At 46.4% G+C, this 27,307-nt stretch overlaps 1 protein-coding gene across 1 annotated transcript in view; it reads left to right on the top strand.

The window, feature by feature from the left end:
• TSPAN11 (tetraspanin 11) overlaps positions 1-27,307 on the top strand; it is a 174,650-nt gene that overhangs the window by 29,276 nt on the left and 118,067 nt on the right. The window contains exon 2 of the mRNA XM_065422455.1: positions 12,277-12,468. Within this exon, the coding sequence (XP_065278527.1) occupies positions 12,277-12,468 (192 nt within the window). The remainder of the gene's footprint in view (positions 1-12,276; positions 12,469-27,307) is intronic.

The following is a 27,307-nucleotide window of genomic DNA, read 5'->3' on the forward strand; positions in this document are numbered from 1 at the left end:
AAGAATGACCGTAAGGGGTCAGACCAAAGGTCCATCCAGCCCAGTATCCTGTCTACCAACAGTGGCCAATGCCAGTGCCCCAGAGGGAGTGAACCAAACAGGTAATGATCAAGTGATCTCTCTCCTGCCATCCATCTCCACCCTCTGACAAACAGAGGCTAGGGACACCATTCCTTACCCATCCTGGCTAATCGCCATTAATGGACTTATCCTCCATGAATTTATCCAGTTCTCTTTTAAACGCTATTATAGTCCTAGCCTTCACAACCTCCTCAGGCAAGGAGTTCCACAAGTTGACTGTGCGCTGTGTGAAGAAGAACTTCAGGGTATCAATTCATATGTTGGGTTACAAGTACTTAAGTAATAGTTTGGTAGCAACTTCAATGATTTCAAAACTAGCTGCAGATGTTTTTCAAATTTTTGGTGCATTTCGGGGGTCTTTATTTAATTAGTTTTAATCTACCTGAAAGTGCTTTGTCAAAGTGCTGGGATTTTGTGGTATTAACATAATCAATAGCTCTTTTCTATTCACACTGGGTTCCATCTGTTTCAGAGTGTCATGAAAGTATCTTGCAATCTCCTATTAAGCCTTGCCAATTATTTTCTCTTCAGATTGACTGTTTATGTAAAAAAGTTAATCTGTCAATGAAAACACGCACCCTTTTGGCCTGCATTCATAAAGGTTAAATAGAGTTGCCATTGATATCGTGTTAAATGATTGGGCTATTTTGTAGAATGTACATCTTTATACTCAATGGACTATGGCCCTAACATAGCCAGTGACTTAAGCAAGTGCATAACTTCAACCCTGTGAACAATGACATTGATTTCACTGAGGTTTATACCAGCTGAGGATCTGGCCCAATAACATAGTTCAGGACCATCCCCTGCCTTTGTGGAGTAACTACAGTGGATCACAATGCAGTTTTTAAACTTGCTGCCTATAGAGTAAATTACCCCCTTCCTCAGCAGATGAAAAGGATGCCAGGTGCAGATCCATTGTGCAATGGGTGAGGATAAGTTTTGGGAGGCTGCCCAGGGGTGCAAAGTGTGAAGCCCTATTCCTTGGGGACTCCTTATGCAGCATCACACAAAGGCACATGGGGATGGGAAAAGTGTGGGGCCAGGAGATTCAGCACACTGAGGTTGCAGAAGACTTTCAGCTGTTGGGCTAAAGCACTCTCCATGGAGCCATGCCACATCCTGGTGGGGAGACTCCCTCCCAGGGCCGGCTCCAGGCACCAGCCCAGCAAGCAGGTGCTTGGGGCGGCCAAGGGGAAGGGATGGCACGTCGGGCTCTTCGACGGCAATTCACGGCGGGTCCCTCCGTCCCTCTCGGAGGGAAGGACCTGCCGCTGAAGAAGAAAGCGGCGTGGTGGAGCTGCCGCTGATCGCGACTTTTTTTCCCCCCCCCCGCCGCTTGGGGTGGCAAAAACCCTGGAGCCGGCCCTGCTCCCTCCTCACCCCATCTGCCCAGTCCAGCTACTCATGTGGGGTGCTGAGGATTTGACTTATCGTGCCCGCTCATACCAGTGCATTTTAGAAACGGTGGGTCATTATGGAAGCTTTTATCAGCCATAAATAGGCAAAGTTTTAAGTTTTGCCCTTCAGTAGGTTTGACATAGCATCCCCCCCAGGAGGCACAGAGGAGAGATCTATAACATGAACACATATAGCTAAAAGTCCTTAAGACTTCAAATAGAAAAGTGAGACCCACTGAAAGAGCACCATCAGCAAATCTGGGATTGTATTACTGAGAGCAGCATTAAAGAGATCCAGGGAGACGTGAGACCATGAAAATTCTTGTATGAGCGAAGCATGGCAAATGTTCTCAAATATGCTGTTTACAGAGAAAACAACATAACATTTCCAGTGCTTGAGGGAAATCTGCTCTGAATGCTTGGTGTGAGAGGTCAGTTTTAGCTAAAGCTACTGGAGTTTGCATAGGGCTCTCTCAGGAAATTGAGCTGAGCTATAGTTAGTACAGCAGTTAGAATGGTTAATATTTTGAATACTAGTCATTGCTCGAAGTGCGTGCAGGGTTCCAAGGGGAGAGATTGCTTAACAGAATCAAAAGGTCTTCCTTTGCTGCCACAGGATATAAGCAACTCCCATGGAAATCAGTGGGAGGATCAGGCCCTCAGGGGGAAGTTAGCTGGGATTCTAGTTCAGGCAGCAGCAGAGACATTTTCAGCTTGTAAGGGGAGGCATCAGCTGTGATACGTAACCGGTTGCCAAAGTGGGGTAGAGGAGAGGGGTGTCCAGGCCAGTGCAAAGAAGGGAGAATAAGACACAGCGCAGTTTGCTCTCCCTCCTAAAAGATGGCAGCCACCAGGATGTTGTAGACCCATGTTAGATTGGAAACTCTTTGGGTTGGGGGGGGGGGGAGGCTGTCTTTTTGTTCTGTGTTTGTACAGCACCGGGCACAAAGGGAGGCTGATCCATGACTGGGGCTCCTAGGTGCTACACCAATACAAATAAACAATAATTAATAATAAAGGCTACAATCCCACGGGTGCTTAAGCCAATCTTTTTCTTCTTTTGAATATTAATATCTTCTGGTTTTTACTACAAATTCATCTGTTTCTACAGCCCTTGTTAAATATTAGTTTCCCTTTAAGCCAGAGGTGGGCAAACTATGGCCCACGAGACCCTCCTGCCTGGCCCCTGAGCTCCTGGCCCGGGAGGCTACCCCCGGCCCCTCCCCTGCTGTTCCCCCTCCCCCGCAGCCTCAGCTCGCCACGCTGCCGCCACAATGCTCTGGGCGGCTGGACAGCACAGCTGCAGAGCCGCAGCCTGACTCTGTGCTGCGCGGTGGCATGGCTGGCTCCAGCCACAGCTGCGCCACCAGCCACTGGTGCTCCAGGCAACGCGGTAAGGGAGCAGGGGGGATTGGATAGAGGGCAGGGGAGTTTGGGGTGGTGGTCAGGGGGCGGGGGTGTGGACAGGAGCGCCGCCAGCTTTTTTGCTGCCCTAGGCCGCGGAAGGTCCCGCCCCGAAATGCTGCTCCCGACAGAGGCGGCGGAAGGTCCCGCCCCCGAAATACCGACGACGACCAGGGCGGCCAAAGATCCGGCCGCCGCGGTCGCCACCCCCCAAATGTTAGTGCCCTAGGCGACCGCCTAGGTCACCTAATGGGTTGCGCCGGCCCTGGGTGTGGATAGGGGGCAGGGCAGTCAGAGGGCAGGGAACGGGAGGGTTGAATGGGGGCAGGAGTCCCGGGGGGCAGTCAGGGGCTGGGGTTCCAGGGCCGGTCAGGGAGAAGGGGTGGTTGGATGGGGCAGGGGTCCTGTGGAGGGGGGGCATTCAGGAATGAGAGGAGAGGGTTGGATGGGGCGGCGGGGGGCAGTCAGGGGTGGAGGTTCCGGGGGTGGTCAGGGGACAGGGAGCGGGGGGGGGAGGTGGATGGGGCAGGGGTCCGGGGGGGGCCATCAGGGAATGGGGGGTTGGGGGCAAGAAGCAGGGGGGAGAGAGGGGGGATTGGGGGCAAGAAGCAGTGGTCCTGGGCAGGCCGTCAGGGGTCAAGAAGCGGGGAGGGATAGGGGGAGGGGGCCGGGCCACGCCTGGCTGTTTGGGGAGGCACAGCCTCCCCTAACCGGCCCTCCATAGAATTTCCGAAACCCGATGCAGCCCTCAGGCCAAAACGTTTGCCCGCCCCTGCATTAAACAACCCCGAATAATGCGACACCTGGGTATAGCCTACCCAATCTCACGTGCTACCTCTGTAGACAATTGCATTATCCTCCTTTAAATCTCTCCTTAAAACCCACCGAAGCCATGTTGCCTACAAAACACTTGAGAATGGCTAGGCAGCTGAGGGAGGGAAGGGGAGGAGAGGGGAGGGAGGTGATTGCAGCTTATTTTGCTGTTCACATCTGTCTCACGGTTACCTTGTGCTTCTCCCTTCTGATTCTTGTCTACTTATTGTCTTGTTTTATAGCTGGATTGTAAGATCTTTGGGGCAGGGACCAACTTTTTGTTACAAGTGCGTACAGTGCCAAGCAGAATGGGCCCTAATCTCTGCTTGGTGCCTCAAGTAGTACAAATAATAATTAAAATGTCCTCCTCAGGAGGCAGGAAAACCAATAGCCTCTACTTCTGGCAAAGTGCTGCTCCCGAGTTCAACCAAATCCGAGTAACAAAAACAAAAGTGAATAATAGCCACGAGGTAGATATACAATAGCTTCTTCCTGTGCCCCATCTTCTTGCCAACTGCTGCTCAAAACTCACTCCCTCAGTCTTGCATTCCACTCTAGACAGCCACTCCTGGGCTATCTACTCCTCCCCTCCTTAAAAGATGAGAATTTACAAAATTTGCTCTATGATATGGCTCTCACTATTTTTTGTTTTATCCCTCATCCCTCCTTTCCCTAGCCCCTTTCTTTGTCTGTTATCTTAATTACACTGCAAGGCCTTTGTGGAAGGGAATGTGTCTTTTATTAATCTCTGTAGTGTAAAGGAACATGCAAAGCTATGGTGCTACATTGATCAAATCTTGCACAATTCTACTTGATCGGAATGAGTCATTCTGGGGTTTTGTTTTTGATGAGGGATAATTATTTTTGGGAGTGGGTGAGTAAAATATCTGATTTTTCTCATTAATATCACTCCACTCAACCTGGCAAAGGATAGGCAAGTTGATTTTGTTCCTGGACTAGTTCGTTTTCATGACAGCTTTGCTCTAGGCTTCTACAAATGCTTATTAATGATTGTGAGCTCAGTCACAGGAGGGACTGAAGAGGAGGAACTTGCTGGATTATTTTCTTCCTACAGATCCCTCCCTTCTCCTTCCATCAACGGGTGGGATTTGTTTCTTCTCCTCTGTGGAAACGTCACATGTCCATTATAGTCTGCACGTATCCATTTAAGTACATGGAATTAAACTAGTGTAAAATTTGTGTGAGAGGAGAATCAGGCCCAATTACTGTGTCCAGTTGAAACTGCAGAGGGAGTTTAGAGAAGCAGAATGTAACTGTCCCAAGCAGGGGAGCTGGAACAATTTTTATAGGGGGGGGGGGCTCATGGCCGAAACCATGTATTTGGGTTGTTATTGCACCTTCAAGCCAGAGGGTGTGGTAGCACCCCTCGTTCCAGCACCTATGGGCCAGAGTAGAGTTGGTAACATCATCACCGTTGCACAGTTTTTAATTTGTTGTCTGTGATTATCTTAGCACCTAGTAGCCCTAGTCATGGACCAGAACCCTATTGTGCTAGGCACTGTGCAAACATAGAACAAAAAACCAGTCCCTGCCCCCAAGCGCTTATAATCTAAGTGTCATACAGTAGACAAGAGATGGATACAGGCAGACAGGGGAGCACAAGGAGACAGTATTAGTCAGCATGACAAACAGTGGTCTCAGCACACCGGCAGCCTAATCATTATCGGGCTTTTTTTGTTACCAACATGGCAATGGAGAATTTTGAGGATGGATTTGAAGTTGAATAATGATATTGCTTTGCAGATGTTTACAAGGAGCTCCTCCCATGTGTGAGGGGCAGCATGGGAGAAGACACGAAGATACTTGTTTCAGAATTTTACAAGTGGTCAGTGGAGGCTGGCATCATGGGTCTATTGGAGGCAGGAGCTGACATTTTGGTAATGAATGAGAGAAGATAGGTAGGATGGGGAATAGACCATGAAGGGCCCTTAAATTGAAGGGAAGTATGTTATGATGGGATGCAAAGAGAAGGGGTGACATGGGCTAGGGATATCATCTTTGCAGCAGCATCCTGAATGGATATGAGTGGGTCAAGATTGCATTTGTTGAGGCCAGATAAAAGGATGTTGCCGTAATTGAGACATTAGATGATGAGGGCTTGGACAAGAGTTCTAGCTGTGTGGATGGCCAGAAAAGGCCGTATTTTAGAGATGTTTTGTAGAAAGAATCTGCAAGATTTAGACATAACTTGGATGCAGACCTAGAGAGAGATCAGAGTTGAAAATAACACCCAGGTTGTGAGCCTGCGTGACAGGCAGGATGGTGTCCATAGTGGTTGAGAAAAGAGGTGTGAGAAGGACTTGGAGGGGAAGATTGAGCTCTGTTTTACCCATGTTGAGCTTGAGTTGACAAGAAGCTGTCAGAGAGACAGGCTGAGATGTTCGTTTGGACAGAAGACAGGTCTGGAAATCTGTGTGTCATCAGCACAGAGATTGTAGCGGAATTTGTGTATGTGGCTGAAATTATGCAGAAATAAGATGTAAAGGGAGAAGAGAAGGGGACTGTAACAAGGTTGGGACTCACCACCGTGGCGCCTCCTACTGGCTGTCTCGGGAATTAGCTCAGTCCAGTGGAGCGTCCCCTCTCGGTAGTATCCCGCCCGTTGTCTTGCCCTCGGTTGGCTTCAGAGCCCACGTTGCTCACCAACTCGTGGCGTCCTCTTCAGGACCACTGCCCTCCAGCAGTGCCCCTCAGTCCATCCACCCCCCCTTCCGGGGTGGGGTGGGTCAATCAGCAGTCTCTATGTCCAGCCACCGTGGTAAACCACACATCCCAAAGTCTAATCCCTCCTGTCAGGGATCTGGCGTGGTCTATAATGGCCGCTCCCTACGGCCAATGGCTGGGTGTACTGCAAGGGGGGAAGGGGAGGACCCAGGCCCGCCCACTACTCTGGGTCCCGGCCCAGGGACCCTCTGGCGACAGCCTCGCTGTCCTCCTTCTCTCCCCTCGTCTGTCCGCTTCCCTGGGCCGCTTCCCCTACGGCCCCTTGCACCCGCTAGGCCCTTCCCTTCAGGGCCTGCAGCCTGGCAGGCCTCAGGCTAGAGCTCCCTTTTGCTCCCCAAGCCTGGCCAGCACTGCGCTGTCCGCGGTGCTAGTCTCCCTGCTCTGGAGACAGATCTTCCCCTGTCAAAGGCCTGGGACAGACTGACTGCTCTCTCCCTGAGAAGCCTTTTTATAGGGCTGAGCCTGGCCCTGATTGGCTGTCTCCAACCTGGGCCCTGATTGACTCCCAGTAAGCCCTTCTCCCATTGGCGGTGCGTCTGCGCAGGCCCACTGGCCTGCCGCAGCCCATACTCTCAGGGAGTGGGGCAGCCACCCCACTACACACCCTCCCCCTTAAGAACCCTCTCAGGGGGGAATTCCCTATCGCCCCAGTGCTCCTCACAGCTGGGCCCTCAGGGAATCTCTCTCGTATTGCAGGCCCTCCACTAACTGGAGCAACCTGCCTCCTTCCTCTATGGTCCAGGTCCCCACCGTAGACCTCTCTGGTCCTACGTGGGTTCCCACCTCTGTTTGGGTTCCCACATCAGCCCTTCCGGCCCCTATGCGGGTTCCCTCTTTTAGGTGAGGCCTCTCTGCCCCAGCCCCTTTCTCCTTAGGGGCCTTGGTCTTCACCACCCCTTCCCTGGAGCTGGTCTCAGACTGAGCCTTTTTCTCAGGCACTCCCCCTTTCTGCCTCAGGGGACAATGCCTTTTATGTGGCCCTTGGTGTGGCAGTGGAAGCACCCTCGGCGCCTTCCTCCTGCCACGGCCTTAGTCCTGCTTGTCTGGGCCCTAGCCCCTCCTTCTGGGCTGGCCCGGGCCTTGGGAGCCCTGTAGGGGCACTCTCTCTTTAGGTGTCCCCGCTCCCCACAGACCCAACAAGCCGGAGGCCCCCCTGTTACTCTCACAGGGGCGCCTTGTCTGGGTGAGGCTTCTCTGCCCTCTCCCAGTAGGGACACTCCCGCCTGAAGTGACCCTTTCGCCCACAGGCGTAACATTTCCTGAGCCCAGGCCCTGGCCTCTCGCCCTTGGCGCCTGGTCTCCTATACGGTCTGGGTGCCCACCCCCGCAGCAGCCAGAGCACCTCTCTCTGCTGCTCAGCAAGCCGAGCCACCCAGGCCCTCCAGTACAAGTCTTTCTTCTCCACCATCTTGTCTCTCAGTCTTTTCTCTTAGGCCTGGTCCACACTAACCCCCCACTTCGAACTAAGGTACGCAAATTCAGCTACGTTAATAACGTAGCTGAGTTCGAAGTACCTTAGTTCGAACTTACCGCGGGTCCAGACGCGGCAGGCAGGCTCCCCCGTCGATGCCGCGTACTCCTCTCGCCGAGCTGGAGTACCGGCGTCGACGGCGAGCACTTCCGGGATCGATCCCAGAAGATCGATTGCTTACTGCCAGACCCGGAGGTAAGTGTAGACCTACCCTTAGTCTCTCACTGTGGCACAATCTGCCTAGTCCTCGCTCTTGCCCCTTGTGTCAGGGGCGGACCGCTTGTGCCTGCGTTCTCCACCAAATGTAACAAGGTTGGGACTCACCACCGCGGCACTGCCTACTGGCTGTCTCGGGAATTAGCTCAGTCCAGTGGAGCGTCCCCTCTCGGTAGTATCCCGCCCGTTGTCTTGCCCTCGGTTGGCTTCTGAGCCCACGTCGCTCACCAACTCACGGCGTCCTCTTCAGGACCACTGCCCTCCGGTAGTGCCTCTCAATCCATCCACACCCCCTTCTGGGGGGTGGGGAGTCAATCAGCAGTCTCTATGTCCAGCCACCGTGGTCAACCACACACCCCAAAGTCTAACCCCTCCTGTCAGGGATCTGGCGTGGTCTATAATGGCCGCTCCCTACGGCCAATGGCTGGGTGTAATGCAAGGGGGGAAAAGGGGGGACCCAGGCCCGCCCACTACTCTGGGTCCCGGCCCAGGGACCCTCTGGCGGCAGCCTCGCTGTCCTCCTTCTCTCCCCTCGTCTGTCCGCTTCCCCTACGGCCCCTTGCACCCGCTAGGCCCTTCCCTTCAGGGCCTGCAACCTGGCAGGCCTCAGGCTAGAGCTCCCTTTTGCTCCCCAAGCCTGGCCAGCACTGCGCTGTCCGTGGTGCTAGTCTCCCTGCTCTGGAGACAGACCTTCCCCTGTCGCAGGCCTGGGACAGACTGACTGCTCTCTCCCTGAGAAGCCTTTTTATAGGGCTGAGCCTGGCCCTGATTGGCTGTCTCCAACCTGGGCCCTGATTGGCTCCCAGTAAGCCCTCCCACTACAGGGACCAAGACAAAGCCCTGTGGAACACCGACAGAAAGCTGAGGGGGGAATGAGGAGGCTTACCGAGGTAGGAGAAGAACTAGGAAACTAAAAGAGTAATGGATGCCAAGGAAGGATGATATGGTTTTTTTTAAGAAGAAGAAGAATATGGTCAGTGGTATTGAAGGCAGCTGACAGGTCAAGAAGGATGAGAGGGGGTTCTGCTTTTGAGCTTAGCTAGGAAGAGGTCATTAGAGACTTTGGGAAAAGCAGTTTCAGTGGAGTGGAAGAGGTGAAAGCTGGATTGGAGAGAGTCTAGAATAGAATTGGAGGAGAGGAACTCCAGATAGTGAATATAAACAGCACTTTCAATGAACTTAGAGAGGAAAGGGAAAAGGGAGATATAGCTGTAGGTGAGGAAGCAAATGGGGTAAAGGGTGGCATTTTTTAAGATAGAAGAGACTAAAGCATGTTTGTATGGTGAGGGGAAAGAGCCAAAGAAGCATGAGAGGTTAAGGAAAAGAGTCATAGGGGGATGAGAGTACGTATGAGGGAGATTGGGATGGTGGTCACTGGGGCAAATGGAGAGATTAAAGGAGGACAGCAGACGAGACACTTCTGCATCTATGACAGGAGATGGGTGGTGAAAAGGCAGCTGGAATTGTGGGCATGGGATTCAGTTAAATTGGAGAAGTACAGTTGTTTTGCAAAAACGATGGCAGAAATGAAGGAGGAGAGAATGAATTTGTTCTGGAGGAAGTCGGCCTGGTCACAGGATTTCTGCCAGACACGCCCCGCAGCATGTGACCAGGAGCACAGGAAGTAGCTATTGGGGGTGAGCCCAATAGGGCTGGGGGCTGGCAGGGCAGATCTTGCAATGGGAGAGACGGCAAAAGAGTCAAGCGTGTAGAAGAGTGAAGCACAGAGAGAGTTAACAACCATATCAGTGGAAGAGAGGGCAGGGAGGAGAGGGCTGAGAAGAGACAAGAAGTCATCAGTGCTGATGGACTGGAAGTCATGGAAAGGCCAAATGAAAGGGCATGGGGAGTGCTGGTGGGTGATGCTGAAAGAGCCCCGGTGATGTTCAGAGAGGGGAAACTCAGCAACAGAGAGATCAGAGAGAGCAGTGCTTGGTGAGGACCATGTCAAGTAAACATCTCTTTTGGTGAGTGGGAGAGTTGAATCAGCATTGCCAGTTGAATGAAGAAGTGTGGGGGAGGAAACTTGTAGCTAAGTGGTCAGAGGGGTCATCCACATGGAAGCTGAAGACACCAACGATGAGTGTGGGAGACTGTGAGGAGAGGAAGACAGAGAGCCAGGACTCAAAATCAGAGAGGAAGGCTGACGAGGAGGAGCTGGGCAGATGGTAGAGATGGACATGGAGTGGGGAGAGGAGAGAAGAGTCAGATACAGTGCTGTTCAAAAGAGGAGAAAGGGGAGGAACAGAAGATAAGCCCAACACCCCGTCATGGCCCCATCCAGGGCAGAGAGTGGAGAAGGAGAGGACTCCATAAAAGAGTGCAGCTGCAAAGGCAGTGTCAGCCGAAGGGATCCAGGTTGCTATGAGAGCCGGGAGCTGGAGGGAGTGAGATATGAGGACGTCATGGATTGTTGTGATCTTTTTGGGTATCGAGTGTGAGTTCCAGAGACAGCGAGAGAAGGGGGGGCATGGGCATGAGGTTAGGAATGATGCCATAAGACGACTGGAGGTGGTGGCAAGGATGGGTGTAGGAGGAGGAGAGGGTGGGGAAAGAGGGAGAGCCAGGAACAGAGCAAATGTCACCAGACTTTAGGAGAAGGAGACTGAGGATGTGGATGTGGGACCTGGATTTCTGCTGCTGGGAGAATGTGGGAAGGAGAGGGGAAGAGGAGCAGGTAGAGTTGATTGGAACTGTGGAGGGTTGAGGGTAACAAGGATATTTGTTTTAGCACCTTGTTCTCTGTCTGGGATTGAATAGATGCATTTTCAGACAGCAAAATGCTAAGATACACTAGGAAAGACAATACATTTGCAGTGGGGAGAGTGGATAGTTAGCATTATTAAAACAAAATATACTGTGTTGTTGCTTATGAGTTTTAGCCAGCACTGTGCTTCTTAGAGCTACATGTGTAAGACACGCTTGTCCTGTGGAACTTCAGTCTGTTCTGCAGTGCAGGGTTTCATGGAATAGTTTCCCCAGTTGTTAGGCTTTCTTTCGTGGTAAACATTGTTCTAATTATTTTAATCACTCAGTTGTCAAACCTGCACTGTATAGTTTTAAGTGGCTTGGAAAACAAACTTCTTAACTTTTAGTGGATTGGTAAGTAAACATCATTGGGACTAACCAGTTTCTTGAACTTAGCGGGGAAGCACATATTTGGGCTAGGGGGTATTGTACTGGGGAAAAAATGAGGTTCTATTGCAAAGTGAGGATGGGTCAGTTAGGGACTCAGACTGAGCTGGTTGTCCTTTGAATATTATTATATGACCCAAAGAACAGCAGCAGAGTGAAGACAGTCTGTTTATTCATAACTATACCATAGATAGGTGTTCTGATACCACAATATGGATTCAGGATTTAAAAACAAGATTAGATTATTAGAATAAGTCTATTAATTAATCTTTTTAATTATTTGACCAGCTCTAATAATAAAAATAACATTAGGTGCTGAGCCATTATGTCAGTTCCTGCGTTGCTGTTACCAACAGCGCAGGAATTGAAATAATGGACTGGCTTCTAATCTGGTCGTGGTGTTTTTGATGTTGTTGCCATTTTCTGACATCAGTGTCCCATTCTGAAAGTGTCACCCCTGTGCTAATCAGTAGCAGAAATCCAGGGCCTTGCAGGTCAGCTTTGCGGTGGAGAAGAAATCAGTGGCATGGAAACTGGTTATATACTAAATTTAACTTACTTTATTTACACATGTACACCTTCCCTGAAATGATATAGTCAAACAGTGTGCCAGTCAATCCCCTCTTCCAGTTATTTTAGCATAACATCAATGGCCAATTCCCAGGGAGCAACTCTGCCTCAAGAATTGCCTCTGATTAGAACCCAGGGCACAGAGCGAACTCTCCTATTACTCATACAGCTCCCTCTCTCCCAAAATTGCCTCTGCACAAAACATTGCACAACTGAAAACTAACAGCAACACATAATGTCTTCCTAAGTGTCAAAACTTGCTTGCACACTAAGAACTTGGAAGACTGTGTAACAGCACCACCTGATGACTCCTAATTATTTATTAGAGCTGCCCAGATAGCTGAAAACGAGATTAAGCAAGATACAAGTTCTAAATGCCAGATTAAAATATTTCAAAGTGTGGCTTCACTGTGTACATTTCCTTCTCCTTGTGTGCCACAGGTGGGTGGTGCTGCAGTGATGGCTGTTGGCATATGGACCCTTGTTGAAAAAAGCGACTATCTGAATATCCTGGCATCTAGCACATTTGCCGTGTCTGCATACATCCTGATCTTTGCTGGAGGTCTTGTGATGATTACAGGTTTTCTGGGATTCTGTGCAATCATCAGGGAACAAAGGAGCTGTCTTTCCGCAGTAAGTAACTGGATTTTATCTTTCATGGAAGCAGACTCTTACTAATAAGGATCTAATAATCCCTCTGTTGAAGAAAAAAGGGCAGGTACAACATTCTGCTAGTGCCTTTACTTGGCCCGGGGGTGGACTATGGCATGAGGAAGTGTATCCTTTACCAAACAAGCAGCATCTTTTGAGGGTGACTTCCCACTATGCCAAGCATTTTCTTTTGTATTTGTGATGCAATTGAAAAACTATTGCTGGATACCCATGCAATAAAATCAGCTAAAGCAACTTTTAGCAATTTTATCCAATCCAGGTTGGATTCAGAAAAGCTCTAAAGTTACTGGTGAAAATGGACACCCAAGGCCTTCAGAAAAGTGCTGACTGCCACATCCAAACTCAGTGTTAAATGACAGCAGAAAAATTGCAACTTCTTTCTCGTCTGTTTTGCTCCCTATTTCTATCCAAAACTTCCGTAACAAAAATGTTTGTATTGCTTTTTACTTCGGTTCACTCTGCAGAGCCAATATAGCTCAGAGGGAGGAAGTGGGAATCTATTCTGGCTTGTGCATTATTGATAGAATTATTTACTAAATGCCAATTAAATGGCCACTCAGTTACAACTGGGCAAACCCATTGGTGACAGAGGAATTGCACAGGTTTCACTGAGGACATGATCCGAAGACAATGAGTTGCACATGTTCACTGAAGTCAGAGGCAGCAGAAGCTCTCTGAGTGGGGGACAGAGGTGCATAAGGAAACCTAAACAACGCACTGTACTAAGCATAGCTACTGGGGAGAATCGGGGCAGAGAGGGGAAAGAAAGGTTGGAGCTCTGCATGCTAAGCAAGGGGAGCTCCTGAGACTTGATGGAGGGAGATCAGCCAGCTCCAGGCTGGGAAGGGAGTTCCCAGTGGTTCGTGTCCCTCTTGCCAGGGTAGCTGCTCCTGGCTCAGTCACATCACCCCAATTTCGACCTGGCCTGATCCCAGATATTGCAGTGGCCAATCCAGCCCCTCGGGATCCTGGTCTTGCCTCCACTCCAAGAAGCTGCAAAGCCCTACCCTGCCTAAGCAGCCTGAGCATGTGCAGTGTATGGAAGATTGCCGCACACACATGCAGTTTACAGGGAGCGCTGTTTCCCAGAATGTGTAGCAAAACAACTCACGGAGGCAGGAAACATAGATCAGCCCCCATGATATTTCCATTGATGGTGGGCTAGCGCTTGCTGTCCCCTCACCCCCCAGTTTTGCCACCCCTGATTGAAGTCATAATTGGGCCACCAGAATCTTTATTACTGATTCTGTGCAAGAAACAAAAATCCCAGCTTGACTGTCAGACCCCAGGCTGAGTTTGTAGGGCTGGTAGTTAGAAAAACTACTTTTACTTGTAAACTGAGCACATTTACCTGGAGTCACTGAAAGACCAGAAACATGGCACCCTGCAATGGTATTGTCGGTCACAGTGTCAGTTTTTAGAGATAAACCATGGCTTAAGAGCTGATGTTCCTGGTGGAGGAGTATAAAAGGAAATTAGCAGTTTATATAAGTGATTAAACACCAAGTCAGACTTGAGTGGTTCATAGACCTTGGGCTGGCTGTAAGGGTGAATGTCAACCTACAAGAAAAATTCGTTAGTAGAAGTTTGTCCAGCAGTCTCCATTCAGTTTGCGAAGTAGTATCATAGAAGTGTAGGATTGGAAAGGACCACGAGAGGTCATTTAGTCCAGTCCCCTGCACTCATGGCAGGACCATGGAGGTAGGAAGTAGCTCAGGGAACAGCAAGGGACTGAGGAGGACTGACTCTGGGTGTTCCAAACAAGGGCCTGAGCTGGAACCCAGCGGAGGTTTGGTTCTGGGTTCCCCTACCTACCCCAGCCAGAGACTGTTGGAGAAGAAACTCTAAACCCAGGAGTTTCTAGCCCCTACTAGAGCCACACTCCACTGCAAGGAGATACTCTGGAGGCCATAGTGCCCCTTCTACAAGATATAAATAATCACAACTGGGAGGGGAATACAAGTAAAATGTGTTTATATTAATTCTAGCTCTCCAAAATTGGGGTATAATTCCAGAGTCAGAAATGAACAGGAGCTGATCTAATTAATCCATAACTCTAATTATTCAACTTTTTATTTATTTTATGTCTCATGGAACATCTGGAAAATCTGGGTTCACCTGTGCAGCAAATTATATGAACTCAAAACAAAATTGTTCCTAAACAGAATGAACTTCAAAATTATCAACAAGATGTTAATGGTTCTCTTATAATGTGACAGTGTCTCCCATTCACATAGACTTTTTAACACTTCGTTCTGAATTTTATTGCATTATTTAGTTAAATTTAGGGCCAAATTCTTAAATGCCTATTCAAATAAAACTCCATGAAACACAAAAAACTAGTTTTGTGAAAAAAATTGAAATTTCAAAGTTGTTTGTACTGGACCAACTTTTCATTCCCCCCTCCCAATTTTTTTCGTGACTTTTTAAGACACTTTCCCCCCAAATGTTGTTGAAAACATTATCAGAAATAACATTGAAATGCATATTGATATTTTTTGTATACTGAAAAAATAGTTTGATACAATGAAAAATGTCAATAATCTGGATCATGGTTTTTGAACTAATTTGTAGGGGGAAAATTGGTGGGGGGAAGGGGAAAGAAATGGTTCATGGGAAAATGTCAACTATGTAAATTTGGGGGAAATCATTTTTGAGAAAAAGCCATTTTTCTCTGATTAATTTTTTTATTGATTTTCATATAAAACAGACAATGAAAAGTACAAAAAGGTAAATAACTTACAGCTTGTAAATGTTTCCAAATACTGCACATTTCACAGGATATCTATAAAATTATGCAATTTTACAACTTATCAAATCTACAAGACCAGACAACACAAAACCGGACAACACTACACAGATATAACATGTGAAGTGGTGGTAACAGTAATAAAATAGAAGAATACACATAAATAAGTAGAAGAGGAAAGAAGGGAACTAGGGGTGGGGACAGGGGAGGCGTTGGGGGGGAATGGAGGTCTCACATTATTTGAGCTATCTTTCCACTTTTTTCATCCAGATGTATCTAGAAATGGGGTCCAATTTTTTTCAAATTCATATAACTGCTCTCTACAGCGATAAGCTATTCTTTCTGTGGCTGTTAACTCTTCTTTGAAAAAGGTTGACCAGCTCTAGCTTTGAGTGATTAAATTCTGAGTAAGGACTTCCAGTTTAGATTCACCGATTTCAGTGGGGTTTGAAAGTGATCAGAAACTCTCAGGATCATGACCTGTGCTTATGCCCATGAAATGGCTTCAGTTAGATACAGGGGGACCCACTATAACAGCTTGAAAATAAGCATGGTGCATTGGCAAAAGTGAGCCAAATATGTCATACTGTGACTATTTTAACTGTAAGGCCATTAGTCATGCTTGATTACATATGGTTATCTTAATAAGAAGGATTGTATAGCAGCAGCGGCCTGGATTGTATAGCAGCAGCGGCCTAAGAATTTGTACAGTCACTGCTTACGGATACACAATTGAATCTAAATCTGAAACATTTTGTCTGCTAAAATGATGAAAGTGCTTAAGGGAAGATTTAGATTATGCTTTTTTCCTAATTGACTGCACTCAAACTGGATTTTCAGCAGACTATTTTATTTATAAAAGTTAATTCATTAATACTTCTTTAGCACTTTTCATTCATAGAACTCCAAGTGCATCACAAAGTGGGGGTGGAGGGCAGAGTATATTATCCCCATTTTTAAGGTGGAGCAACTGAGGCACAGAACAGTGAACTGACTTTCCTAAGATTTCACAGCAAGTCAATATCAGAGCTGGGAATAGCTACAAAGTTTTTTGACTCCTAATCGTGTGCCCTATATAATCACTAAGATGAGATTTCTCTCCACCCCAGAAGGATATTTAAAGGTATTGAAACCCCTGAAACAATCAGGAACTATATCAGTTACAAAACCAAAAATATATGTGTACGTGACTCTCTGAAATGTACAAACAAGAGCAGAGGTATTTCACAGTATGGAACAGTTATTTAGTTAAATAGTAATTGACCGCTGGTTTTATTTCCCCAACCTTAAAAAAACAAAAAATCCTTCTATAGAAAAGTCATCATCTTTCATTTCATTTTCTTTTCCATCACTCTTGTTTCAAATTTGAGCATTGACATACTACTGACACTCTGCATATTATAAAGGCAAATGAACTGATGAACAAACCTTGGCTGCACAGGAGTGCTCTGAGCCAAGATAAAATCTATAACTAATATGAGTAATGCATTGTACAAAAAGGCTGCCATATGGAGCTATTCATTATCCCTATGCATTTGTTATAACAGGGAGAGAGATGGGTACTCGCCTTAAATGAGCCAAATTATATTTCAGCCTATTGCAAGACTATACTGAATAACTATTAAAATGAAAGTCATAATGAACATAAAAGCAAATTGCCTCCACTGGATTTTCTCTAGCGAACAAACATCACATAATGATTGTCAAAAAAATTGGAAGCTTTTTCCGATAGATAAATTGCACCTTTAAGCTATGCAAAAACAACAAGGAGTCTGGTGGCACCTTAAAGACTAACAGATTTATTTGGGCATAAGCTTTCGTGGGTAAAAACCTCACTTCTTCAGATGCATCTGAAGAAGTGAGGTTTTTACCCACGAAAGCTTATGCCCAAATAAATCTGTTAGTCTTTAAGGTGCCACCAGACTCCTTGTTGTTTTTGTAGATACAGACTAACACAGCTACCCCCTGATACTTAAGCTATGCAAGACTGACTCAAATCTTCTGGTGGGTCAAACAAGAGGATGGTTACACCAACATCCTCTAACTGTTGTTAGTGAGTTTAGGGCTGGTGTGAAGTGCTAGCCTATTTGCTGCCAAATGAATTGCAGGTGCAAACGTGAAGGTACTAATTAGGGTTGGTAAAAATGTTTCCATTTAAGCTGCTGCTTTCTTTTTTTTTTTTTTTTTTTTAGTAAAGCAGAAACTTTCACAAAACTAATTTTGTCAAAAACGCAATTTTCCAATTGAAAATTTTTACCAGCCCTAATTAGTACCTTCAGATTTGCACTTGCAATTAATTTGGAGGCACAAATAGAAGTATATGTGGTACCTCTAGTGCACCAACAATCATGCTGCGAAGAGGTGTGAGTAACCAGTTTTGCAGGAGGGTCAGATGTTACTAGGACAAAATGCAGACACAAATGGGAGTCCACCCTTTTTGGAAATTAGCAGAGCTTTGTAATATCTGAAATGAAATCTGTGAGGTGGAAAGGGCTAGTTTTAAATTGTTGGTCACCAAGTAATTTTGTTTTTAAAATGTTTAGAGAAACAAGAAATGTCAGGCCAGCTCTACTATTTGCAGAGCCGGCTCTAGGCACCAGCAAAACAAGCTGGTGCTTGGGGCGGCACATTTTTAGGGGCGGCATGGCCGGCGCCAGAATGCCGCCCCTAAAAATGTGCCCCGGCCACCCTAGCTCACCTCCGCTGCTGCTGCCGCTCGCGCACCACGGCGCGCGAAACAGCTGATTCGCGCGCCGCTACTCGCCCTCCCTCCCAGGCTCTCAAGCCTGGGAGGGAGGGGGAACAGCGGCGCGCGAATTGGCTGTTTCGCGCGCCGCGGTCACTCGGGGTCTCCCCCTCCCTCCCAGGCTCTCAAACCTGGGAGGGAGGGAGGGGTAGATCCCGAGCGGCCGCGGCGCGCGAAACAGCCGTTTCGCGCGCCGCTGCTCCCCCTCCCTCCCAGGCTTGAGAGCCTGGGAGGGAGGGGGAGACTCCAAGTGGCCGCGGCGCGGGCGCCGCTTCTCCCCCTCCCTCCCTCCCTCCTAGGCTTGAGAGCCTGGGGGGAGGAGGCAGAGCTGGGGATTTGGGGAAGGGGCAGAGTTGAGGCGGGGCCGGGGGTGGGGTAATTAAAAAACGGGGGGGGGGGGACGGCCAAAATTGTTTTTGCTTTGGGCGGCAAAAATCCTAGAGCCGGCCCTGACTATTTGTTCCTCTTACTGCCAACTCAGAAGTGTGGCTTTCACTATTTAGTTACAGGGAACACCATAGTTAAGACAAAGCAAAAGGAGCACAATTATTAACCTTGGCTATCTTATTAAAGAAAGAAAAATAAAATATTAGACAAAACAACACACAACTAAATACAAATGATAAACTGGTTACTTATATTACAGTTTATTTTGTATGCCTTTCTGTGGAGACCTTTAACAGAAATTACACGTTTGAGTGTGAGTCACCTCTCAGGGACTTTTTTTTCTTCTTGGTAAGATAAAACCAAAAATATATTGTTTTCCAAAATTATTGTGAGTTCATTTTTAATATCTTATAGTAAAGCTACAATTTTGTCACGGAGGTCGCAGAAGTCACGGAATCCATGACTTCCAGAGACCTCAGGGACTTCAGGCTGCAGTGGCTGGCAGCTACAGGGTACCCCTGCCACCCACGGGGGGGCCCCGAGCTCTCAGCTGCCCTGGGCTCCAAGAGGACCCCACAGCTTCTAGCTGCTGCGGGAGGTGGAGGCCCCTGGAGCTCCGAGCCGGGGCCCCACAGCTGCTCAGTCGCTGCGGGTGTTGTGGGGGCAGCTCTCCATTTTGTCACAGAATATCTGTGATAAAATCTTAGCCTTACTTATTAGATACTTAAAAGTGTTTAGGGATAGGCAAAATAATTTAAGGGCAAGTGAAACTTGTCTAGTCAGTAATAATAATCTAAACAATTTATGCTTGGGCAAAGTAAGTAATCTTAACAAAATCCCATGAAATTGAAGAAGATATGTAAATTAGTTACTTAGCTCCTTAAGTGGCTTCTTCTATCTTAAGACAGTCCAATAACAAATATTAAGAATTTTTAATCCAGTTATAGCCCGCTATTTCTTTGTTTACCAATGTTTAGCCACTGTCACCTTTCCAGGAATATGTGGTTAAACCACCTGGTGAATAATAGGAGAAATAGTTAGTAACTTATGTTACAACAGTGTTTTCATAGCCCAATAAAATTATTATAGGAGTTTAAATCTCATTGCTTAGCAGTATCTTAGTAATGTTTCTTTCACCAATTCATGTTGAAGTTTTGGAAAGGTTTCCCTTAGATTGGTTTCTTTTTGAGTCTTCACTGTTTTGTGTTTTTTATTCATTTATTTGTGGCAGTGTGCTTATAGAGATGGACAGGATGAGTCACGGAGTGCATGCTGCCTTTGTAAGGTAGCAGAGGGTGTCTACCCTACATAACAGAACTCCACAAGCTTGTTTCTGCACATTCCGGTTCTAACATGAAATGTCTTCAGGCTTTTGAACCCCGTCTCTGTGGGTAATAGGGGCCAGATTTTAAAGCTATTTAGGCAAGGGAAATTGTGCTTCACCAATCTATTAGAATTCTTTGGGGGGGGTCAACAAACATGTGGACAAGGGTGATCCAGTGGATATAGGGTACTTGGACTTTCAGAAAGCCTTTGACAAGTTCCCTCACCAAAAGCTCTTTTAAAACAAAGTAAGTTGTCGTGGGATAAGAGGGGAAGTCCTCTCATGGATCAGTAACTGGTTAAAAGACAGAAAACAAAGGGTAAGTTTGTTTTCAGAATGGAGAGTGGTAAATAGTGGTTTCCTCCAGGGATCTCTACTGGGACCAGTGTTGTTCAACATTATTCATAAATGATCTGGAAAAAGGGGTAAACATTGAGTTGGCAAAGATTGCAGATGGTACAAAAATACTCAAGATAGTTAAATCCAAAGCAGACTGCGAAGAATTACAAAGGGATCTCACAAAACTGGGTGACTGGGCAACAAAATAGCAGATGAAATTCAGTGTTGATAAATGTGAAGTAATGCACATTGGAAAACATCATCCCAACTAGATATACAAAATGATGAAGTCTAAATTAGCTGTTACCATTCAAAGAGATCTTGGAGTCATTGTGGTTAGTTCTCTGAAAACATCCAGTCAATGTGCAGCAGTGGTCAAAAAAGCAAACCGTGTTAGGAACCATTTGGAAAGGGATAGATAATAAGAAAGTAAATATTCTAATGCCGCTACATAAATCTATGTACACCCACATCTTGAATACTGCGTGCAGTTCCGGACACCCCATCCCAAGATATATTGGAATTGGAAACGGTTCAAAAAAGGGCAATAAAAGTGATTAGGGTATGGAACAGCTTCCATATGAGTGAACAGAATGTTGGGAATCATTAAGAAAGGGATAGATAATAAGACAGAAAATATCATGTTGCCTCTATATAAATCCATGGTACAACCACATCTTGAATACTGTGTGCAGATGTGGTCACCCCATCTCAAAAAAGATATATTGGAATTGGAAATGGTTCAGAAAAGGGCAACAAAAATTATTGGGGTATGGAACAGCTTCCATATGAGGAGAGATTAAAAAGACTGGGATTGTTCAGCTTGGAAAAGAGATGACTAAGGAGGGATATGATAGAGGTCTATAAAAGCATGACTGGCATGGAGAAAGTGAATAAGGAAGTGTTATTTACTCCTTCTCATAACACAAGAACCAGAGGTCACCCAATGAAATTAATAGGCGGCAGCTTTAAAACAAACAAAAGGAAGTATTTCTTCACACAGTGCACAGTCAACCTGTGGAACTCGTTGCCAGGGGTTTTAGTGAAGGCCAAAGATATAACTGGGTTCAAAAAAGCATTAGATAAGTTCATGGAGGATAGGTCCATCAATGGCTATTAGCCAAGATGGTCAGGGATGCAGCCCCATGCTCTGGATGTCCCTAAACCTCTGACTGCCAGATGCTGGGATTGGATGCCAGGGGATGGCTCACTTGATAATTACCCTGGTCAGTTCATTCCCCTTGAAGCATCTGGCATTGGCCACTGTCAGAAGACAGGATACTGGGCTAGATTAGATCATTGGTCTGACCCAGTGTGGCCATTCTTGCATTCATCTTAGATGCACAGAAGTGCTTAGTGGGATTTTCAAAAGTGCCTAAGACCCTATTGATTTCAATGGGGGTTAGGTGCTTGGCTCCTTTTGAAAATCCCATTAGACACCTCTCTGCATCTTTAGGTGCCTTTAAAAATTACACCATAAGTGTCTGTTGTGACTAAAACTGGTTTCCCATTTCCTCCAGTTAATGCTTTGTGTGTAGTTTATTAATTATATGATGTACTCGATGTTTAAAACAAACCCATGATCAGTGATTTCCAAAGCTAGTGGCTATGCTATCTCTCAATCCCAAAGATTGTTCAAACACTTATTTTTATGTGATAAAATAGCATATGCATCTCTAACTATTTGGAAGCGATGTGAAATTAGCTTATTGGTCACGTTAATCAAATTAGGAGTAAGTGACATGTTTTTTTCCAGTAATGGATGTGCACAGCAGTTTTGGGGCTTTAAAGATTAATTAATCCCCCAGGAGTGTGAAAATGTCGTCGGAAAGCCTATGTGTCAAATCGTCTAATTTGATTAGCTTATTTGAAATGGGTAAGGAAATTGCTCTTTCTTTGCCATGATGTGCTTCTGTTATGGAGTGATCTGTTTGAGTTTTGCACACTTGACAACGGCTTTAATGAGTTGCACTCTCACAATGAAGACTGTGTTTCATCACTGGATGCAGGAAGCTATTTCATCAACGCCCATCAGCTAGCTGAACACACAAACTAATTGTATAGCCATCTCCAGGCAGGCCCCAAAAGGGTGGCTGTGTTGTGAAAAATGGCTTTGTGCAGTTCTGAGCATTTTGTGTCTCACTGATTCCTCATTAGATTTGCTCAGATTACAAACACAAATACTTTTTTCCAAGCCCCAGCATTTTCTACTTGAAATTTGAGGGCTCAATCCTCCACTATGTTGAGTTTACACTGGCAAAGAGGGGTGGCTGGGGACCAAAATGGCCCTCATGTAACCTAGAGCAGGGGGAGGGATAGCTCAGTGGTTTGAGCATTGGCCTGCTAAACCCAGGGTTGTGAGTTTAATCCTGGAGGGGGCTATTTGGGGATTGGTCCTGCTTTGAGCAGGGGATTAGACTAGATGATCTCCTGAGGTCCCTTCTAACCCTGATATACTATGAAGGTGAATGGCAACCTTTTGGGGCTCAGAGCCCCTTTATAAATGTTTATGGCCTGTTGTGAACCAGTAAATAGTTCGGGGGTGGATGCACTGATGTGGTTTTGCTTGGGTCCTGACCCCAAAGGGTTTGGGTCCTGCTCAGCATTCACCCCACAGTGGCAGCTCCTGCAGCTGCTGTGCTGGGGGGCTGGCTGGGCTTGGCTCTCCACTCCAGGAATTGTAACCTCCAGGGTTGCAGCGCCACTCAGGTTTGGCTCCGCCTCCCTGACTGAACCAAATTTGCATGAGTGGCGTTGTAACCTGGCTCATGGGGTGGCAGAGCCACTCACTAAAATTTGGCTTATCTGGACTCCTGTCATCATGAGAGCTGGTCCAAACCTAAGTGGCACTGGGACCCCACAGGTTGCAGTGCCTGGAGTAGGGAGGTGAGCCCAGCCATGGGACAGGAGCTGCCACGCACCCCTTAGAAACATTCTGGCAACCCAATTTTGGCTCCTGACCCCTGGGTTGAGAAACCCTGACTTAGAGCAGCTTCAGGGCTGCTGTAAATTATGCTGCCTGCTCCAGAAACGGCATGGACTGAGGATCTGACAGCTTGCTGTGTGCTCACCCTGCCTGTCCCCACATGGGCACACCTGTCCCTATCTCTTCCCATCTCAGATAAGCCTTCTATGCCAAGATGACAGGAGGAAGTCTCAACTGCCCTCTTTAGGGCAGCTTTCTGGGTCCAGTGCAAAGCAGCCAGAACTGAAGCCCAAGCCTGAGCCCTGAAAGTCAAGCCTGGGTTCTTTCTGACTCATGCATCATCACTATTAATCAAAGACTCTGCAGACCAGATGCTGGAGTCACTTTTACAATCTTAGTTATCTTCAAATTCTGTCTTCAGTTATACCTATGTAACCCCATTATCTTTAAGAGGATTTTGCTGGTGTAAATGACTCTGAGGGCAGAATTTGGCACTAGAATTGGAATTTGGTTATCAAATCTGTTTGTGATGACAGAATAAAATCCAACTCCATCTCTCTGAGCTGTGTTGTCTCTGAAGGGATATCAGGAGTGAAAATTTATTAGGGTCTCTAAAGTGAGTAAGTGCTACTCTCAACATACTCAGGAAGCAGATGTTGAGTACTAACGTGCTATTTTTACATAACCATTTTCAGAGCAGACGCATACAGTACTTTAATACAGCCTTAAAAATTCTCATTCACCCACCCACCTGGAATGAGTAATGTTTTTTGACATATAAGCAAAATGATTTTCTTTCCATTGTTATGCTAAGGGTGGAAGAGTAGATTTTTATAGAATGTGCTTAAACTGTGACAGAGGTTAGACACCCCTGGGGACTCTGTATGGGAGAAATTACTTGGTGCTCAACAAGAGCACACAAGCAGATACCAACCTAGCTGCATTGCAAGTGTTTAAAGCCTAGGGACTAGGTATTCTTTTCATTTCATAGGGAAGTCTGTTGGTTAAATGACCTCCTATGAGGTCATAAGGAAAGTCAGACTCATAAATCATGAGGTTCAGTAACTTGGGAACAACAGCCACAAATACATCATGTGACTCTTGTAAAACCATAGTCTGAGATGGAAGCTGTGTTCACACCTCCTTATCCAGCCGAACCAGAGTTAGGGATATATTTGTAGCCCCAACAGTAGAACCCAGGGCCGACAGAGGGAGCCATTTTCCTTGAGCAAAAGGCCTAGGCCCTCTGGGTGGTGGCGGCATACTTTCCCTCAGTTCTTAGCCCTATTCATTTATTAAGACAGGTTAGGGCAGTGGTTCTCAACCTTGCCAGACTACTGTACCCCTTTCAGGAGTCTGATTTGTCTTGCAAACCCCCAAGTTTCACTTCACTTAAACTACTTGCTTATAAAATCAGACCTAAAAATACAAAAGCGTCACACCACATTATTACTGAAAAATTGCTTACTTTCTTATTTTTGCCACATAATTATAAAATAAATCAATTGGAATATAAATATTGTACTTACATTTCAGTGTATAGCATATAGAGCAGTATAAACAAGTCATTGTATGTATGAAATTTTAGTTTGTACTGAGTTTGCTAGTGCTTTTAATGTAGTAAAAAATTTGCCTGTTGTAAAACTAGGCAAATACCTAGATTAGTTGATGTAACCCCTGGAAGACTTCTGCATACCTCCAGGGGTACATGTACCCCTGGTTGAGAACCACTGGGTTAGGGGACACCTTGCCAACAGGAGCAGCTCTAGCCTTTGTTTCCATGCTGGCTGGCAATTTTCAGCACCCTCAACTCCACTCCCAGCGTCTGAGCAAAAAAAAAAAAAAAAGCCAACCAACCAGAGTGCAAAGAGCCTCCTACCCCAACCCCCCCCAAGCAGTATAGTGCCCAGGGTAACCAGCCTGCTTGCCCTAGAACTGGCCTTGCCTCCCAGCGTAGGAAGAAAATACAGGAGTGTAAGGTACTGGCTTGTCCCCAACCCAGAAAGGTCCCAACTGCCATACCCAGTTTCTCTTTCCAGGTACAATTTTATTTCCTAAACATAAGCAAAACAGAAAACAGTTCTTCAGCCCACCCTGGGCTACAGCTCCCAGGGGATTTTCTCCTTTGCCTCTCTCAGTCCTTCCTGCTTCAGGGCCAACTGCAGGATTCTTCCATGCTCTTTTAACTGAGCACCAGCTCCCTGGACTTTCTCCCTGGAGGCCCCTTTTCTGTAGCAGATTTCCACTGCTTTGCCTCCTCCTCTCCCCCCAGGGACTCTGGAGGCCTTTCCCAGGGAACCTCCTGCTTCCCCTTCCTTACTGAGGGCCTGGCTCTTTATAGCCCCAGGAATTGCCCTGCCCGCTTATTTGGCCAGACTGAGCGCACCAGTTCTAGCACAGGTAAGCTGGACCTGCTTCATTTAAAGGGAAGAGACACCCCAGCACAAATAGGCACTAAAACAAGAACTCCAAAATATGGTGCAGCTAGGATTGGCCCAGAGCCCCAGAATCCAAGCTGTTTCCTTTCTTGATATCTGATCTCTGAAAAGAGGGTGAACAGAACCTCCGTTAAATTCACAGGTGAATATAAATTGAGTTGCTGCAAATGCCATGGAGACAGAAAAATAATACAAATGACCGTGAGACGTTAGGAATAGGAACAGAGAAATGCAATTTGCGGGGGGGAAATGATCTGAAAGCCAGATACTTTGGGAGACACTTGGGAAGCTGTATCAGTTCTCAGTAATGGTGAAAGAGGCCAAGAAGTGACAAAGCAGACAAATGTGCAGTGCAGGATGGCAGCAAAAAGGGCCAACGCCATGTGGGGTTATGTAAAGAGAAGTGTCACATGCCATAGCAGGGAGGCTATAGTTCCTTTCTGTGGTTCTGGTAAAAATATACCTGGAATATTTTTTTTCTGGTCTCACTGCAAGGCAGATATTGTGACCCAGAAAGGATTTTGATAAAGACAGCAACAATTATTACAGGGCTGGAGGGATTCATTTTCTAAAACAGATTATAAATGAGTGATTATAAATATGTCTAATTTGGCTGCCACTAAGTGGAAGGGCGGGAGGAGGGGGCTGAGGAGAGACAGGATAACAGTCTACTGTTTGTTTGTAAGTAAACAAGTCTTAAATTCATGATTAGTTCTCTGACTTAAACGTCTTTACACCGTTATGGGAGTAGGGGAAAAAATCCACCCTGAATTGAAAACCATTAATAACTGCAAGCACAGAGATCTAATATATCTAATGGCAACATCAGTCAGTCTGTATTCCCTAGCCTAGATGCTACCATGATTGGGCACTTTATAAACAGATTAGATGGATAGATTCCCTGCAATATACAAATAATATTGGTCCAAAAAAAGCAAAAATACATTAATCATTTTAAAACAAGTGGAGACTCCTTTATCTCCCATATCAGACAAGCTTCCTGACTCCCATAACTGACTAATATCTCACTCTGTACAGGGCCACACTGACAATCTGGAGCCATAGGCATGGAAGAATTTGCTCCTACCCCTTGCACCTCTGCATCACTGCTCCTTTGTAGCTCTGTGTGGTGGAGGGGAGCCTACTGCTCTGGACCCAGCATCTCTAGAGAGCTCACTACTCTTCAATTGTCCCTCCCTGGGGGTCAGGGTCGGGTGGAGTAGCATCTTGAGAGGCAGCATAAGACACAGGGACCGAAGAATCAGGGTCCATATGTACAACCATGGAAATACTTAATTCCAGACAAGCTGTGTATAAACCTCAGTAATTGCACATAAAAGTTGGCCATGTTGCAGCATGCGTGGGTTCACTAGGGGAGCATTTTTCCACTGCTTCTTGGAATATGATGTTATCTTCTTATTGTGGAAAGCGACCTGTCAGCATTTCCTTGATTTAACCCAATCACACTGATTCTGGTATTTTTTCCATGAAGAGAATAGATAGCTACATTACCGAGTCACTTAACATGCATTGGCCATACAATGTGCTTCACTAAAGCAAATACGAAGCTTTGGGACGGCATCATCTGGGTCATCAGTTGCAACGTGGAAGAGAAAATTTACCTCCTACATCAAAATGGCAAGACTGGTGGTACATTACACAGTGGAACTCTTTCCTCTTTCTCTGGGCTTTTTATTTGGAAACCTTTGAAACTGACGTCTTCTGAATTAGGCAAAATTTTAAAGCACTCACCTCCCCAGGCCCAAATGAAGATTAAGTGTAGTTAAGTGGACACTTAATCATAGTTTAACAAATATCCTTCCTGCTGTTTACTAATAATATTTTAGAATAGTGAAACAGTTTTAAGAAATATAATTTACTTTCCACTGTC

The sequence above is a fragment of the Emys orbicularis genome, chromosome 1 (assembly GCF_028017835.1).
Source record: "Emys orbicularis isolate rEmyOrb1 chromosome 1, rEmyOrb1.hap1, whole genome shotgun sequence".
NCBI classification, from domain to species: domain Eukaryota; kingdom Metazoa; phylum Chordata; order Testudines; family Emydidae; genus Emys; species Emys orbicularis.